This window comes from Lepisma saccharinum, chromosome 8, assembly GCF_977018435.1.
Source record: "Lepisma saccharinum chromosome 8, izLepSacc3.1, whole genome shotgun sequence".
In the NCBI taxonomy this organism is placed as follows: domain Eukaryota; kingdom Metazoa; phylum Arthropoda; class Insecta; order Zygentoma; family Lepismatidae; genus Lepisma; species Lepisma saccharinum.
Genome location: NC_139236.1, coordinates 59,646,656 through 59,662,537, shown reverse-complemented (window position 1 = coordinate 59,662,537; position 15,882 = coordinate 59,646,656). Strand labels below are relative to the sequence as shown.

Genomic DNA, 15,882 nt, shown 5'->3' with positions numbered 1-15,882 from the left:
ACGCACAAACAGACAGTGAGAGAGACGAGGGAAGAGAGGGGGGAGGGTGAGAAATGGTAAAGAGAGAGAGAGGAGATTGATTGATCGATTGATGTTGCAACTTTTGGCTAATTTGCGAAGATGGGTGCACAATTATGCCATAAAGTGCAAGGGGAATTGGGTACGATTGAATGTATTTCATGTACGTTAAATAAGCATGACATTAAGTATCCTATGCATGAAATGGAAGCTTTGGGTATCGTATATGCAGTGAGGAGATTCCAAAAATACATACAAGGTAGATCGTTTGAAATATGGACGGGTTCAATTCCGAGCTATGCATTTTTTAGCTATGGAAGAACCAATCCCTATCATGGCGTCGCCACGTATTCAAAGATGGTGTTTGTTTTTGGATTTATTTACTTATAATCTGATTTGTACTAAAAGGTTGATGTTGCAGACATGTTATCAAGGTTGCGACTTCCTGACATACATGATGATGATCCTAGGCAAGAAGAATTTGTGTACTAGGTTGCGCTTACGCAAAATGCGAAGCAAGCGATTTTGACATATTGCCAACAAGTTTTCAAGTTAGCAAAATCTTATTGTCGGAATGGATGGCCACAAGACGTGAAAGTGTTCGAAGAAGATGAATTGATGGAACAATTGGCGTACAAGAGAAAACAGGCACAATTGAGCATCACAGATGAGTTACTGTTTTGGGGTCGGAGACTGGTTCCCAAAGGAGTGCGAAATTACATTATTCAGAGAGCCCATGAAGATCATTGCGGTATTGTAAAAATGAAAGTAATGCTCCGAGGAAGATATTGGTGGCCAGGAATAGATAAGGCTATTGAGGAGTATGTAAATAAAAGTGAAATTTATGGGGAAGTCAAGCCAAATACAAGAAGTATTGTGGGCTGAATGCTGACATCCGTGGGAAAGGATGCATATAGATTTTTTTGTGTGTGTACAGAAGCATCACTTATATTATAATAGTAGATGCCTACAGCAAATGGGTAGATTGTGTTAGAGTTTCATCTACTTCATTTAAAGAAGTAAAGAGTTATCTTATCAAACATTTTGCTATTTTCGGAAAGCCTCCCCGATGGCACAGTGGTAGCGTCGTCTCATTGTAACCAAGGGGTCTCAACTGGTTCGGATCCCACTTTAAACTGTAGGTCCAGTCTCGGTTAGCCTTACTGTGCACAAAGTGGACTTAAAACACCATATCAATCAATCATGTTATTTTCGGACTACCAAATTGTATTATGGCGGATAATGGTCCACCATTCTCATCTACAGAATTCAAAACATTCTGTGATGAACGTCATATAAATTTGTATCATTCTGCTGCGTACCATCCTGAAAGCATCCTGGTCAGGTCGAGCGCTGCGTGCAGACTGTAAAAACAAAGCTAGACTGTGCTGTACGGAAGCAATTGAATAAGAATTCGCATGTTAACGTTGAAGAATTGTTACGGAGAGTATTGATGGCTTTGTGAAGCAAATATGACGCATCAGCTGACAAAACGCCACAGCAAATGATATTTTCCTACGTTCCCAGGAATACATTTGTTGGCCAAATGGAAGAATAATACATCAAGACTGCAAAAGGGATAAAGTAGAAGAAACGTTGAACCAAACACGTGATTTTGTAAGGGTTATGCTACCATTTAAGGACAAGAGGAATGCTATAAGGTATGTGAAGGGAAAAATTGTACCACGGAGAAGCAAAGTTACATGACTGGTGAATGGTGAAGGTAGAAACCGGGTCGTGCATAAAGTACAGTTGAAGTGGATACAAGACAAGAAAGATAGAAATCGCATTGGAAGTCCGAAGATGGTGGAGGATAATGATAAACGAGTACATGTGCCAGATACAGGTCAAGACGGCGTATCAGTTTTCGACGATGAAGAATTATTGACTGTTGGAAGATATGAAAATAATAACAGTGGTGCTGGGGGCTGCAGTTTCAACGCCAGGCGACCAGCCGTCTACGTTGTATTCAGATGGTTCCTGCAGCCTACATCAACAGCAGTATTAGTGTAGGAGGTCCTCTCGACAGAGAAAACCGCCTGATAGAAATATGGAAGAGGGGAATGTCAAGTGTGCATAATATCTGAGTCGACATTCCATAGTTTGTAAAGATTGTTTATTACTAAAGGCAATGTTCGGCTATCTTAGAAATAGTTTTGTAAGTTGAGTATTCAATCGTTGATATTTTGTATCCTAGTGTTAATTATTAGGTACCTACGTGTGTGCATTAATTAACCTCTTACATGCAAGACAATGGGGATGAGTGATGATATGATGAAATTGGTGAACGGACACTCGCAAAAATTCATGCCTAGGCCAGGATTCAAACCCGGGGCCCCTGGCGTCGTAGCGCGATGGGAAATGAGACAGAAAATGCGCAATTAAAGGCAGGGCAATTCCCCTGTGTATTGCCGTGTCACATCCCACATTCCCAATCTTTACCACAGGATAGGTGTTTTTACGTGATGTGATTAACATCCTCTACTGGACACTTTAATCATCAAAGGTTGTCCCAGGTACGTACCAATTGATGAGGGGTTTGGGCAAGCCCTTATGAAAGGACATTTACGAAGAAAACTCTCATGTAAGATCACAATCCTCTAAATCAAAGCTAGTCTCCCGCGTGCCAGTCAAACATCCTGCCACCATAGCTGAAGAATCCGGAAGGAAGAAAGTAATAACAACAAGAGATGGACTAAGTAAGAAGACAAAGTAAAGAAAAACTAAAAGGGAAAAATAAATATACAAATAAAAGGGAGAATGGAAAACAAAGAATACAATTTTTCTTTCTTCTGGAATATTTTTACCTCTGGGCATCAAAGGACATTCATTAAAATGAGCAAACAATCTGTCTCCATTGCCTATTATCAGATGATTGAAGGTTGGTTCTGTTTGCATATTTCTTGAATACAAAAGCTAGAGGAGAAATAGTAACGATATAATTGGCTGTATCAGCGAGCTGGCACCAGGTTCGACAGCAGTGGTCTTCATTCATACTTTACAAAAACAAAACCAACTTACTGTCATTGAAGCTCCTGCTGTTAGTGCTGCCACATTCTTGACCCAGGCTTCAAGCGGAGTCGCCAGACCAAATATCAGCAAGCAGTAAGAAGGCGCCAGAAGGAACAGAGCGAACAGGCCTTGGACGCGATAAAATGGCCCTGTGTCGTCCTGGAGAAGAATAGGTTCCACCTCAGTACCATACCACGTGGGAATGTGCTGTATACTGCCCAAGCATACCTGTTCAAACCAGAAAATAAAAAAACAAAACATAATTAAGAGTACTGTATCTCTGTCTGTGTTGTACATCGGGGTTTTACTAAGTCAAGAGAGAAGAAAACATTAAAATACTCCTAAAAATTTGTAATTTTGTCTTTTCTTTTCCTCTGGCAACAGCTAAAGATCCACTTTTGACTTTCTACTCTCTTCTCTCAGACAACTTTTTTGCATATTTTTCTGGTTTTTTATATTGGCCGAATCCCTATTTTTTTTCAACAGTAAGTCTAGCCTTACAAATGTCTAATAGCGGGTTTGACCCAAGCTGGGCGACGCTTACATCTGTAAGGTCACGACGTTGTAGATTCCATCCGCACCACTGGTAGCGATTCTTGATACCGCCATTTTAAGCAATGCCATTGGCTGGTATCTGCACCAATGAATCACACGATGATATGACTTTAAGTTAACCTGTTACCATTGTTTTCCTAAGTCAGTTTAATGATTAATTTATTCATCCCATCCCATTTTGTCTAAGCCAGTTTTACCTAATGGCTTATCGGCACCTCTCAATCATATTTGACAGCTTTCCAGCATTTTAGGCGAAATTGGATTTCCCATATCACCTAAACTGCTTGGAAGGAAACTATCGTAAACACCAAACAATTCGGAACACGTGCTGATTACAAACAGGCACATGCACCAAATAGTCAGGTATATCAGCCACGTGAGCCAAAAGTCAGAAATACAACACCAACAACCTTTGTCAGATTCTAAATGCTAATTAACATTCGGTTAGTTTGGGTTCCATAATTGTTCCTGTGTTTTAAAAAGTGATCAAATGAACTGCAATAATTACCGTGGAATTTCTCTACTCTCAAAAACATATAAAATATTATCTAACATTCTTTTAACAAGACTAACCCCATATGCTAATGAAATTATAATTTATAAATGTGGATTTAAACGTAACAGATCAACTACAGATCAAATTTTTCACATCAGACAGATACTTGAGAAAAAGTGGGAATATAATCAAAATCCATTAGCTATTCATTGATTTAAAAAAGGCATATGATTCGGTCAAAAGATATAAATTATATAATATATTAGTCGAGTTTGGAATACCTAAGAAGCTTCTTAACATGATAAAAGTATGCACCAGTGAAACAGAAAGTAAAATTCGTGTGGGTATTAATGTGTCTGACAAATTTACAATTCATGATGGGTTAAAACAAGGAGATGCATTATCTCCATTGCTCTTTAATTTTTCCTTAGAATATGCTGTTAGGAAGGTAAAAGAAACTAACGAAGGACTAAAATTAAATGGTGTGACTCAGTTGTTAGCATATGCAGATGATGTAGACTTATTAGGGGATGATATAAATACAATTAAGAATAATGTTAAAATATTTTTCAAAACTACTAAGAGATAGGTTTGGAAGTTAACAAAGAGAGAACTAAATATATGCTTACAGGCCGAAACCAAGTGTTAGGTAATTAACAAAATCTAATTATTGATAACAACTCATTTGAACTAGTTTTCAAATTCAAATACTTAGGAGTAATATTAACAAATGAAAATGATATTAAAGAGGAAATAAAAAGTAGGCTTAATTCAAGAAATGCATGTTACTTTTCTCTTCATAAACCTCGTTTAATATCTAAGAAACTAAAAATTAAACTGTACAAAACAGTAATTTTGCCTGTAGTATTATATGGGTGTGAAACGTGGTCCCTTACATTAAAAGAGGAACATAAATTGAGAGTATTTGAAAATAAGATCCTTAGGAAAATATTTGGACCTAAAAGGGATGAGGAAACAGGTGAGTGGAGAAGGTTACATAATTTAGAACTACATAATTTGTACTCATGTCCAAATATTATTAGAATAATTAAATCAAGAAGACTTAGGTGGGCAGGCCATGTGGCACGAATGGGAGAGGAAAGAGGAGTTTACAGGATTCTTGTTGGGAAACCTAATGGCAAGAGACCAGTAGGAAGGCCAAGACGAAGATAGAGGGACAACGTTGAGATGGACCTAAAGGAAATCGGTAGGGATGGAAAAGAGTATATAGATCTTGCTCAGGATAGCGACAGATGGAAGGCCTGTGTTGCTGCAGCCATGAACCTTCGGGTTTAAGAAGGCTAGAGAGTTAGTTAGTTAGTTTGGGTTATCATTTTGTATTGTTAACCTAAACTAATCCTATGCACTAATTGAAGATTAATTAACATGACCAAACAGAGCAAGTATCACCCTATTGAGAGACCGTTAAATTTCCCTCGTTTGAAATATTCCCCTTTCAATCATTTTAGGGGAAATGGGAAATCCCGTTTCGCATAAAAGGGCAGCCTAATCATAAATCACAATATCTTGTGCTGATAAGCAATTAGGCGAAACGAGACTACAAGAATTCATTACGAGCATTATGGACACTAAGAAGCCTACGAGTACTTACCAACCCTCGAATAAGCACGATGAATGCTGCCAAAAGCAGAAGAATGCCCAAAATGCAATCTGGCACCAGCATGAGATCACTCCTTGCTTTCTTCGCCTCTTTGCTTTGGTCTTTGTCCTCTTGAGTAAGGCACCTCCACACAACGACAAATGGAAAAATAAGGTACGGAGAGTTCAACACAGTACACCACTGTAGGCCATGTTTACCGAGGCACATACCAAGAAGAGCGGTCACCACGCTCTGCAATATCCCGCTTCCCCAGTACAAAGCAATTGTTCTGTAATTTAACCTGTAAACAAGGGAAGGCAGGTTAATTGGCATTGTGTGAAACACATGCTTTATCTCCCAGTAGTAATGGCAGCACTATGTTCCTACGCGTCAGCAAAAATTCGATGCGGATGGTGTTATGTTACATCCGGTGGTAGCGGGCCACGAGCGATTTTATTGTTGAGGCAGCAGAACGTGACTGTTGACATTGAAGACATCGGAAGCGGTGGGGGGAGGGGGGTCAATGGATTTGTCACGTTGTTTCTTGATGTATGCTAACCTAACACGTGCGTATGTTTGTGTGTGTGTGGAGGAAATGCGCGCGCAACCATTGCGTATGATTCAAAGACATGAAGAAATGATTTAAAGATGGCGCCGAAGGTGCTTTACCCCGAAAGCTTAGCGGCTAAGGTTATTGCTCTGTAAAACAAGAGGCATCGAGGGTTCGATTCCTGGTAGAGTCAATATTGATTGATTGATAGATTGAGTTAGTTTTTTAAGTCCGTTTTATGCACGGCAAAACTAATCAGGATTGGAGCTACAGTTGAAAAGTGGTGATTCGGACCACTATGTGCCTCCACCGAGTATCGAATCTGGGACCCCTTGATTACAAGTCGACGATGTCAATATTGAATGGTCTCGATTAGCCTGGGTGTAAATAAAGGCAACAAAATGTTTGAGTTCGAAAATCGAGTTGGGTTAGTGGTTAATGTTGTCATCTGGCAATGAAGAGGTCGCGGGTTCGATTCTCTAGGTAGTTAAATTAGGCCAATTGTTTAGTCCCGCCATTATAGGTCCCCGATTAGTCCATCTGTGCATAAATAGTGTTTGAATAAAATCAATATGGCGGCCTTGGGTTAGTGGTTAATGTTGTCGCCTGGTAATGAAGAGGTCGCGGGTTCGATTCTCTAGGTAGTTAAATGAAGCCAATTATTTTGTCCCGCCATTATAGGTCCCGATTAGTCCATCTGTGCATAAATAGTATTTGAATAAAATCAAAATGGCGGCCGCGTTTTGTGTTTAGCGGCGGCGGCGGCGACCGGGGCGCGGCGCGGGGCGGGGCGGCGCGGCGCGGCGCGGGGGGTGTTTTTTTTTCCGCGAGATGTTTCAACCAAGTGGTTGAGGGTTCGATTCCCAATGTTGGTGAAAATTGGATATTCAATTGTATTTGTTTAAAAGTTCCGATTAGCTTTTTTGTGCACAAAGAGAAAATGAACTAATTGGAAATAGGATGTTTATGCTGTAATGAAAAGGTCCCGGGTTCGATTCACAATGTCAAATTGGCTGATAATGATGTTTTTTTTTTAAAAAAAAAGAAGAAGTGTGTTGAGTCCCCATTAGTATTTAGGCAGGAACAGATATTAAAAATCAAAACAAAATGCCTTTTGATTACAACGCAAAGACTTTACCGCTAATGTATAAAGATAAATTAGAATCTGTTGTTTTGCCGTGTGGGGCCCCAGTACCGATTAGCTTAAATGCATAAAGAGTAGGTAAAATAAGCAAGATGGCCGTCACTATTGTTTTGTGATCAAAGAGGAGTCACAGGTTCGATTCAATCAAAGGAGGCAAGATTCTATGTTTCAATTCCATGTAAAAGTCTAAAGTTATGTTTCGATTAACCTCAATGCATAAAGAGGAATTAAACAAAAACAAGCAAAATGGCGACAGATGTGATAAAAGAAAAATTGAATTAGTTTTTTATAGTGACAAGAAAAAATAGCGAATCATTGTTAGAAATAGAATGAAAATAAAGATACTTGCCTTTGCGTGTCCAGCGCTGTGCAGAAAAGCTCTCATGCTTTATCTCCGACAAGTCCACAATACACATTTTTTTTTATTGTATAGTTAATTATTAATGTTGTTATTAACACAGATTCTTACCAGTGTGAAGAAAAGCTCTCATGCTTTATCTCCGACAAATTCACAATACACACTTTTTCATTATATAGTTAATTATTATTGTTGTTATTAACACCGAGTTTTACCAGTGTGAAGAAAAGCTCTCATGCTTTATCTTCGACAAGTCCACAATACACACTTTTTCATTATATAGTTAATTATTAATGTTGTTATTAACGATTGTTACCAGTAAAAATATAAACCATGAGGATTTTTAAAAGGGTGATAAGTGAAAAAAGCCAAGACATATATTTTATCCCTGTTTATTACCAATATTTACAAAATTCAAAAGAGCCGCACACACACACACACACATACATATGTAAAATGTTTATATTGTGTCACCAGTTTATCAGCATGTTATTTAACAAGTTTTTATTCTTCAAGTTTGTTCACTCACCCACATAAGGAATTGTGTCACTATCATATCCATTTTCTGCTGCAACCACTGAATTAAAATGTTTCACTATTTTTTCCACAAGCATGTTCTCGCAAAAAACAAACACTTCTTTGGAAAGTCTTTTTCCGTCGATGTTTTGTATAGACAAAGGCTCAGGTTTTGTACATCCATGTAGATGGGAAAGCACAAACTTCTCCTTATTACATGCATGGACAGGGGAAATATCTGTGCAACCGAAACATTGTTCGCGAAGGTCGAGAATGCAAGATTCCACACAGTTTCCAAAATATGATTTCAGATACGGCGACACTGTTTCACACATAACTTTCGCATGCTCGATGCACACAAATATCTTCATAAAGTTCCGCCACGAACTTTCTGCGATGAACACTATCTCCAGGGAACCGTAAGCTGGTTTCTTCCTTATAATGATCTGACGGCGATTGTACAGTGTGGTTATCAGCAATTCATGTTGCTCACTTAGTGGGTAGGAAACACGAGGCTGCTCACCTGGAATAGCGATGTAATTGTCGATTACTGGAAACAATTCCTGAAGAGCGTGCCACTCCTGCAACTGTAGTTCAACACCGGCCGCCCCGCTTCTGTGTAGCCTGACCACAGGTTGGAAATCCAGATGAGAGGAAAGTCCGATTGAGATAACTTTTGTTTTCGAAGCATTCAAATAGTAGACGTGATCGAATAATATCGACTGGCGTATAAGACTAGTTACTTGTTTTTGTTCTTCAGGTAAATGCTGATCGCTCTCTTTCTGAAGAACCCCTTTGAAATTAGTGTACGGTTGAAATCTTTTTTTCAACGGCATCGAAATAGAGGATTCCATGACTAAGAACTGCGAGATACTGCATGTCGCAGCGTGCAGGTATACATTTGAAGAAATGCGTGGGTGTGTTTTTGAGACGCATGCGCGCGTAGCAAACCAAGCATGTGCTGGACAAAAAAGGTGGAGGGGGCGGGGCATTACAAAGATCAATGGTGAGAGAAAAATCAGCAGAATATCATAAACGTCATATTGAGGAAATATTGGATAACAAATATTAATTAATTTAATTAAAGCATCAACCGCATTGTCGATCTGAAATTAGGTTTATAGACAGGGGGCAAAATGGAAAATATCGACGATGTTCTAGTATTGGATTGTTTCTGTATTTCCATCGGTATAATCCTCCACCACATTTGAAGCATACTGTTTTATCCTCTTTTTGAATGTAAAATAATCCTGCTTCGGACAGAGCTTCTACAAACGGGAATTCTTTTGATTGCCAGTTTCTGAAAGAGGACAATCTAGCATTGAAAGATCCCATCTCTGGATATTGCGTCATTGTTCTGTAAAGACACAAAACAAGATAAATATTATAAGTAAGCTGTTGTAAACTGTAACGCTACAAAATTATTAATATACTATTAGGACTATATGTAACTTGTATAAAATTTCAAACAGTATTTACTGTCAATATTTTCTAGTATACGTACCGAGTATTATAAATTTAATTTACGAGTCAGCAAATAAGTTGTTATAATATTGTCGTTTTTTATCGGTACTGGGAATAAAATTTGAAATTTATGCATGGGTTTACCAGAGGCTCTATGGAATAAATACAGAAAACAGTAATGCCCACAGTACACAGACCCGTAACTTTGTATCTGATGAGTGTTGTACGTATAGAATTTAGAGTTATTTTCCAAAAATCGCAAATGGTTATGCACATGTGGAGGTTTTCCGTAACTATCAAAAAATTCCCCCCGGGAGTTACTGTCTATGTAAATTGCTACCCAGTGCTTCCCGGGGCTATCTTTGGGATCTGTATTTACAATCAACGCTGCTGGTAGTTCCACATGTACAGGTAATTCATTAGCTGCGAAAACCCCAACATGATGATTGTCAAAGGCTCTATTTGATATTAACCCGTGAAGCAAATTTAAAGTCGACAGCATTGCTGGACACTAAATAGTAATATTGTGCAACTCACCTTGTTATACAATTAATCCAGATGAATATCTCTTTGATTATTAATTTCCATGAGAGCGTCTAATTCAGAGTAGATAACACAAGTCACAGTGGATTCCAAAGCCGATTTGAAGTGGACTTCCAAGCTAACAGCCCCTTGCCGTTGAAGACTGCAGTGGGATATGGCACTTGCAGCTGCGTCTGGTGTTATATCGAAAACAAGTAATGCGTATCCCTGGGGGTATTCCTCACGCGATATATTGTTTCCTTCATCCATATAGTGTATCCCTGTTCCAGAGAATAATATGTGATATGCTGTTATGTACTTGTTGTTTTCAAAGTCTGGTTGAAGTGGTTTGCCGGGAATTTGGACTCCATCAACATATAAAGTAAAGAAGTTGTAATTGAAATGTTGAAAATTGAATGGGTTTGTAGACAGTGTGCCGTTGAATGCATCGTTGGTAACAAACCCCACAACTAATCGTTTCGGAAGACGTCCAAGTATCACATTGTCAATTGTTTTTGAAACAATATCTTTTGGAATAGTTACAGCTTTAAGTTGTACTCTTGTTAGAGGGTATTTTGCTGTATGTTTTTGCAATATGCGATTGTGACTAAGTTTGATGGATGAACTGACCGATACTTTTCTCACATATAGTGTAGCATCCAGAATTTCCACTTTGCCTTCACTGTCATCTAATCCCATCAAGCAGAAAGTGTTTTTCAAAGGAATCAGTTTTATTCGCATTTCCACTCCATTGATCAAAAATTTCTCTTGATTGAAAATATCAGAATGCAAGTAACCAAACATATCAAATGTTTTACTCTGTTTTGTTAGTTGGTTACGTTTTGTAAAGCCTTTGTTGTCTTCCGAAACGTTATCAAAAGCGCCTGCTGTATCCTTGTACCACAATGCACTTTGGAGATGAGATGATTTTGCAGATATGTCATAGTTCAGTGCTTTTTCAAAATAAGACCTGTATGGGTGCATGTGAGATGGAAACGAGATGAGTTTGTTATTTAAGTAGATTTGTACTTCGCTGAACATTGCATTGAGAAAATCATTGACAGGTCCAATTGTTTTATCTGTGGGTAGCAATAACTGACCATTCGCTTTTACAATTCTGGCATCTATATTCAACATTGTGTGTGCTAAATCCATATAATCATCACCATGTCCAGGTATTACAAACTCGGTGGGGGCATTATCTGCCAGGGAACTAACAGGTTTGTATCCGATGGTGTGGTGTTCTAAGATGCTTGTCTGAGTAGGTTTTACCGAGAAAATATCCAATTCACTTTTAAAACACTCACATGATTTCTCCCTAATTAGCGCCATATCTAATCAAAAATATCTGATGTTATTTGAATTTTCTTACGGTTGCGTTTGGTTGTTTTCTTGGTGTTTGTATTGGCACTGGATCTCTTTTTTCTCTGAGCGATCCTTCCAGTTCGCTGTCCCGAAGCAGAGTGATTCCTTTTGAAATGTTTATGCCCCTGATAACCTGAACCAATCATTTCCTTGAGCTTTGTTTCAGCTTTTCTTTTAAGATTTGATCTGGCATCCGAAATTCTGGATTGTAGTGACTGTTTTAGGGGTGTTTTGTCTACAACATCACCTAACACATTTACCCCTGTTTTTAACATTTCTTTCCCTACAGCTTTCGCTCCTTTTTTGATAAGAGGCAAAGCTGACCGAAAAAGTCCTCCAAGAAAACTTCCAATGCCATGTCCTTTTTGATAGGCAGCAGCGTAATAAATGTTACCTACACCAGATCCAGCTTGTTGATGGTAGTATCGTGTCATTCTATAGAATGAAGGGATCTGAACCAGTTAATTGATGGGGTGATGTAAACTACTCATCATTCATCCTCTTGATGAGACCACTCGTCATTGGCATGACGAGTTATTGCTTGGCATGCGAAAGGTACAAATTACACAAAGGAATTAAACTACTGAAAAGACAATGGCAACTCGTTGGATTTTGTGAACCGTTGAACCTGTATCATGGCTGGGTGTAGGATAATTACCTGTCTAACTGAAGTCTCTTAGCTGAATGAAAATAGCGAAGTCCTCTGTGAGCTTCTCTCCTATTTGTTGACCAGAGCGTGCTTCCACTATCGACCTCCTGCCTTGCTGACCTCCTCTCTCTCCCAACTCAATTCCCAAAGTCCAGTCACTTCCCAGCTTGTCTCACCTCTATATTCCCTGGCCATCGAGCTCTTCCTCGATGCCGAATCGCCGAATCGTGTTTATTATCATAATTGCTACCATGCAAACCGCTGACACCAAACCCAGAAGTGTTACCTATTTCCTGAATGCTCAGGAGGTTTGCATGGCACAACACAATGCATTGTAAACATGCCTAAGAGGCTTGAGACAGCTGAGAGAAAAACAAGTGAATGCCCTGGTCAACATGAAGCGTTCAGAGAGACTTAATAAAATAAACATACAATCCTATGGATTGATACGTTCGCGCCTCCTAGGAAAAATTTTCTCCTTTGAAAATTTAAAAGTCAAATCGCAAAGCTTGACATGACTCAGGTTCGCCAATTCCATATATTTTCTTAAAAAACCAAATATACAAAATAAATCCACCATAACTGTCTGTTGTTTGCCGTATCCCGAAAAAAAGAAAATTTTTATTCCCTAAACTTCATAATGAATAATACCCTTAATACTAACAAATTCGTATGTTTATACGATGTAAAAAACAATAATATATACTATTATAGGACTAGAAATCACAAACGTTCGTGTCGTTAAGTAATAAAACTCTTAGTGTATCACATGTGCGTGTACGTAATGTGTATAATGTATAATTGCTCATCAATCTGCTTCTAGTCAAGAGTCTGTGCTGTCTCGCCACGCGATAACGACTCTGTGTCTTCCGCGAGGCAAGCGGTTGGAGCGTCGTGCAAGATGGAACGGAATTCACAATGTTTATTTATATTGGCACTTGATATAGACTCTTCAAATAAATAGAAAAACCTTAAAAAGGTGCACAAGTAAGTACACGTAAGTAAGCATGTAAAACATTGTCACATCTCACTGTTTTGTCCGTGTGAAAACCTGATCATATCAAAGTGCGTATGTTTTACGAACTAGGTAGCCAGTGCACTCCTAACATCGTAGAATATATGAACTTGCACGGCTGTGTTGCACATTCCAATGTATTATTATACAATATTCAATGCATATAGTGAGTTACACTGAAAACTGTCGCTGGTAAAACTTAATTATAGCGTTCAATTTTCTCTTCTACATTAAACTGTACACTATATACATATATATGGCTTGGTGAATACCTTTGTATGACTGCACACAAAATTAATAATCTTCCAAATGACAAAACTATGTGCTTGAGTTTAAATATCAAATAAATGTTCTGCGAACAAATGTGTCGCTTTCAATATTCCATGTTGGTGAGAAGGAAAAAAAAAAAATATATCACACTCATATCTGCATGCTATAAACATATGCATAAAATATTGTCACTAAAGCATGCTTTCTAAAATGTTCGAAAGTGCTGTAATTATGTTTATTATTGCTTGCATGTCCGTTTATTATTCAAAGTGCAAAATTTCATCGTAAAAAAAAATTAGGCACTAATTGATGCACTGGTCAATTGACACCACTGGCGCGTGTCGCTTCCTTGTAACATAATGTAAACTTGAATGCATATAAAACTAGTTCTTATGCATGACACAAAACTGAAAATGTATATAAGGACTATGGAAAAGTACTGTTTCCCATAATGCATGTTAAATGACCAAATAGATACACATGATAGGAGCTCACATGTGTATGTGTAGAAACACTGTAGCACAATTCTGTAATTATTGTTTGTGACCAGAACTGCTGGTTGTAGAATGTATGTTTTCTCTGCTTCCTCTTCTTTCTGGATTGCTTGTCGTCTTGACTGCATTGGGGCAATGTAAAAATGTAGTAAATTACCCGTAGAACTTGGGAGATGGGGAAAAGTTGTTGTTTTTAACTGCAAACAGTGTGGAGGGGAATTTTATTTAGCTCCATCACTAGGTGTTGTTGATAATGTGTAGTCCGCTATACTGGGAAATGTATGGTTGACTACATCCTTCCTGTAAAAGGTAGTCTCCGTGCAGTAATAAGTAGAAATGTCTGCATGTCTCCCTCAAATTGGTGGTGACGAGTCTCTTCTTGAAATAGTACTTAAAATGTCTGCATGTCTTCCTCGAATTGGTGGTGACGAGTCTCTTCTTGAAATAGTACTTAAAATGTCTGCATGTCTTCCTCGTAGAATGATACTCAGTCTTTCTGCCTGGTAATAGTAGACTGCCTGCGGATGTCCGTCATGAAAAATGCCCATGGATGGTGTAGGCATTGCTTGTCCATGGTGCTCCGTATAGACAGGTTAGGTTGAATATAGGGAAAATTATGACAAAGAAAGGAAATTGCAATAGGATGGGTATATATAATTCAAGTATGCATGTACACAAAACCAACTAATTTCCACTGCCTTTTCTTTTAAAATTAAATTAAATTGTCTCATCAAAAATAAAATATGATTAAAATAAATTGATAAAATAATTGCCATAACTCTTTGAAAATAAATAAGGAAAATTTAAATAAAATATCCAACTGTAATTAAAAATATTAATGTCCATGATTAATGTGTTGCCTTAACCTATTAATTATTACTGCGCTGCTCTAAATGAATCTGTTTAGAAAGCTGATAATGTTTATACAAATAATATCCTAAGGTTGCGGTTAATAAAACATTCCAAATAACAAAAACTAATATAGACATGGGCAAAGGGTTTAAAACTAATTCTTGAAATGAAATGTTCTTACTAATTGATTGATTAAGTTGTTTTAAAGCAAGTTCAAGCGGAGTCCATTGGGGAATAGTGAAATCAGATAAATTCTTGGGAATATTGGGTAGTAACTCAATTTCCTTCATTTTTACTTGTTCGAAAGCTAACATTCTTGTGTGTAAAATTTGTTGATCCACAATAATTTGCGAAAAATCCTGATAATTAAAAAATAAAGATTGGCCTTCGTTAAGCTGAACTGATCTGTGCGTGTTCAAATTATTATTCAAATTCTGAATGACAATAAATTGACCTGAACCTGATATTAAAATACCATTGCGTGTTCTGATAAACTGAAATAATTTATTGTCAGTAATAGACTTCACTACAAAATGTAAAATTAATAAACAAAGATAAGTGTTGCAAGCATGTTCTGAATTCTGTTTAAATATAAAAAATTATTATGGTGTGAACCCTTAAAATAAATAAATAAAATTTGTGTTGCGCAAAGCAAGCTGTTAGTATCTAAAAGGTTGCTTTGGCAAGCCTCTAATGGCCTCCTAATAAACGTTAGGCCGGTGCAATTTGCCATGGTTCATAAATATGCAATGTAAGACAAAAATTTCAGTAAATGCTACTTCTGAGTTTCGTTGAAACTCCAGGTGGTAACAAAATATAGCATCAGGGAATTAAAAAGGTGAAATTCAAATTTTAAACACAATAAAAATAATAAAAACTTTCTCAATTTCAAATTTTCTTTAAACAAAAGAAATTTATCCACTCAAAACTTCTTGAGTCCGCCGTATACCTCAAATCACTTGGTCGTGTAAACAGACCCGCCGCGGAAAGGTATACTTGACC

The 15,882-nt window shown here is 37.8% G+C and overlaps 1 protein-coding gene across 2 annotated transcripts in view; it reads right to left on the bottom strand.

Moving 5' to 3' along the window:
• Positions 1-15,882, bottom strand: part of LOC145991492 (transmembrane 6 superfamily member 1-like) — a 76,635-nt gene that overhangs the window by 8,611 nt on the left and 52,142 nt on the right. For both annotated transcript variants that reach the window (XM_083127508.1, XM_083127509.1), the window contains exons 4-5: positions 5,694-5,982; positions 3,040-3,258 (exon numbers count right to left, since the gene is read on the bottom strand). In XM_083127508.1, coding sequence (XP_082983634.1) covers positions 3,040-3,258; positions 5,694-5,982 — 508 coding nt within the window. The remainder of the gene's footprint in view (positions 1-3,039; positions 3,259-5,693; positions 5,983-15,882) is intronic.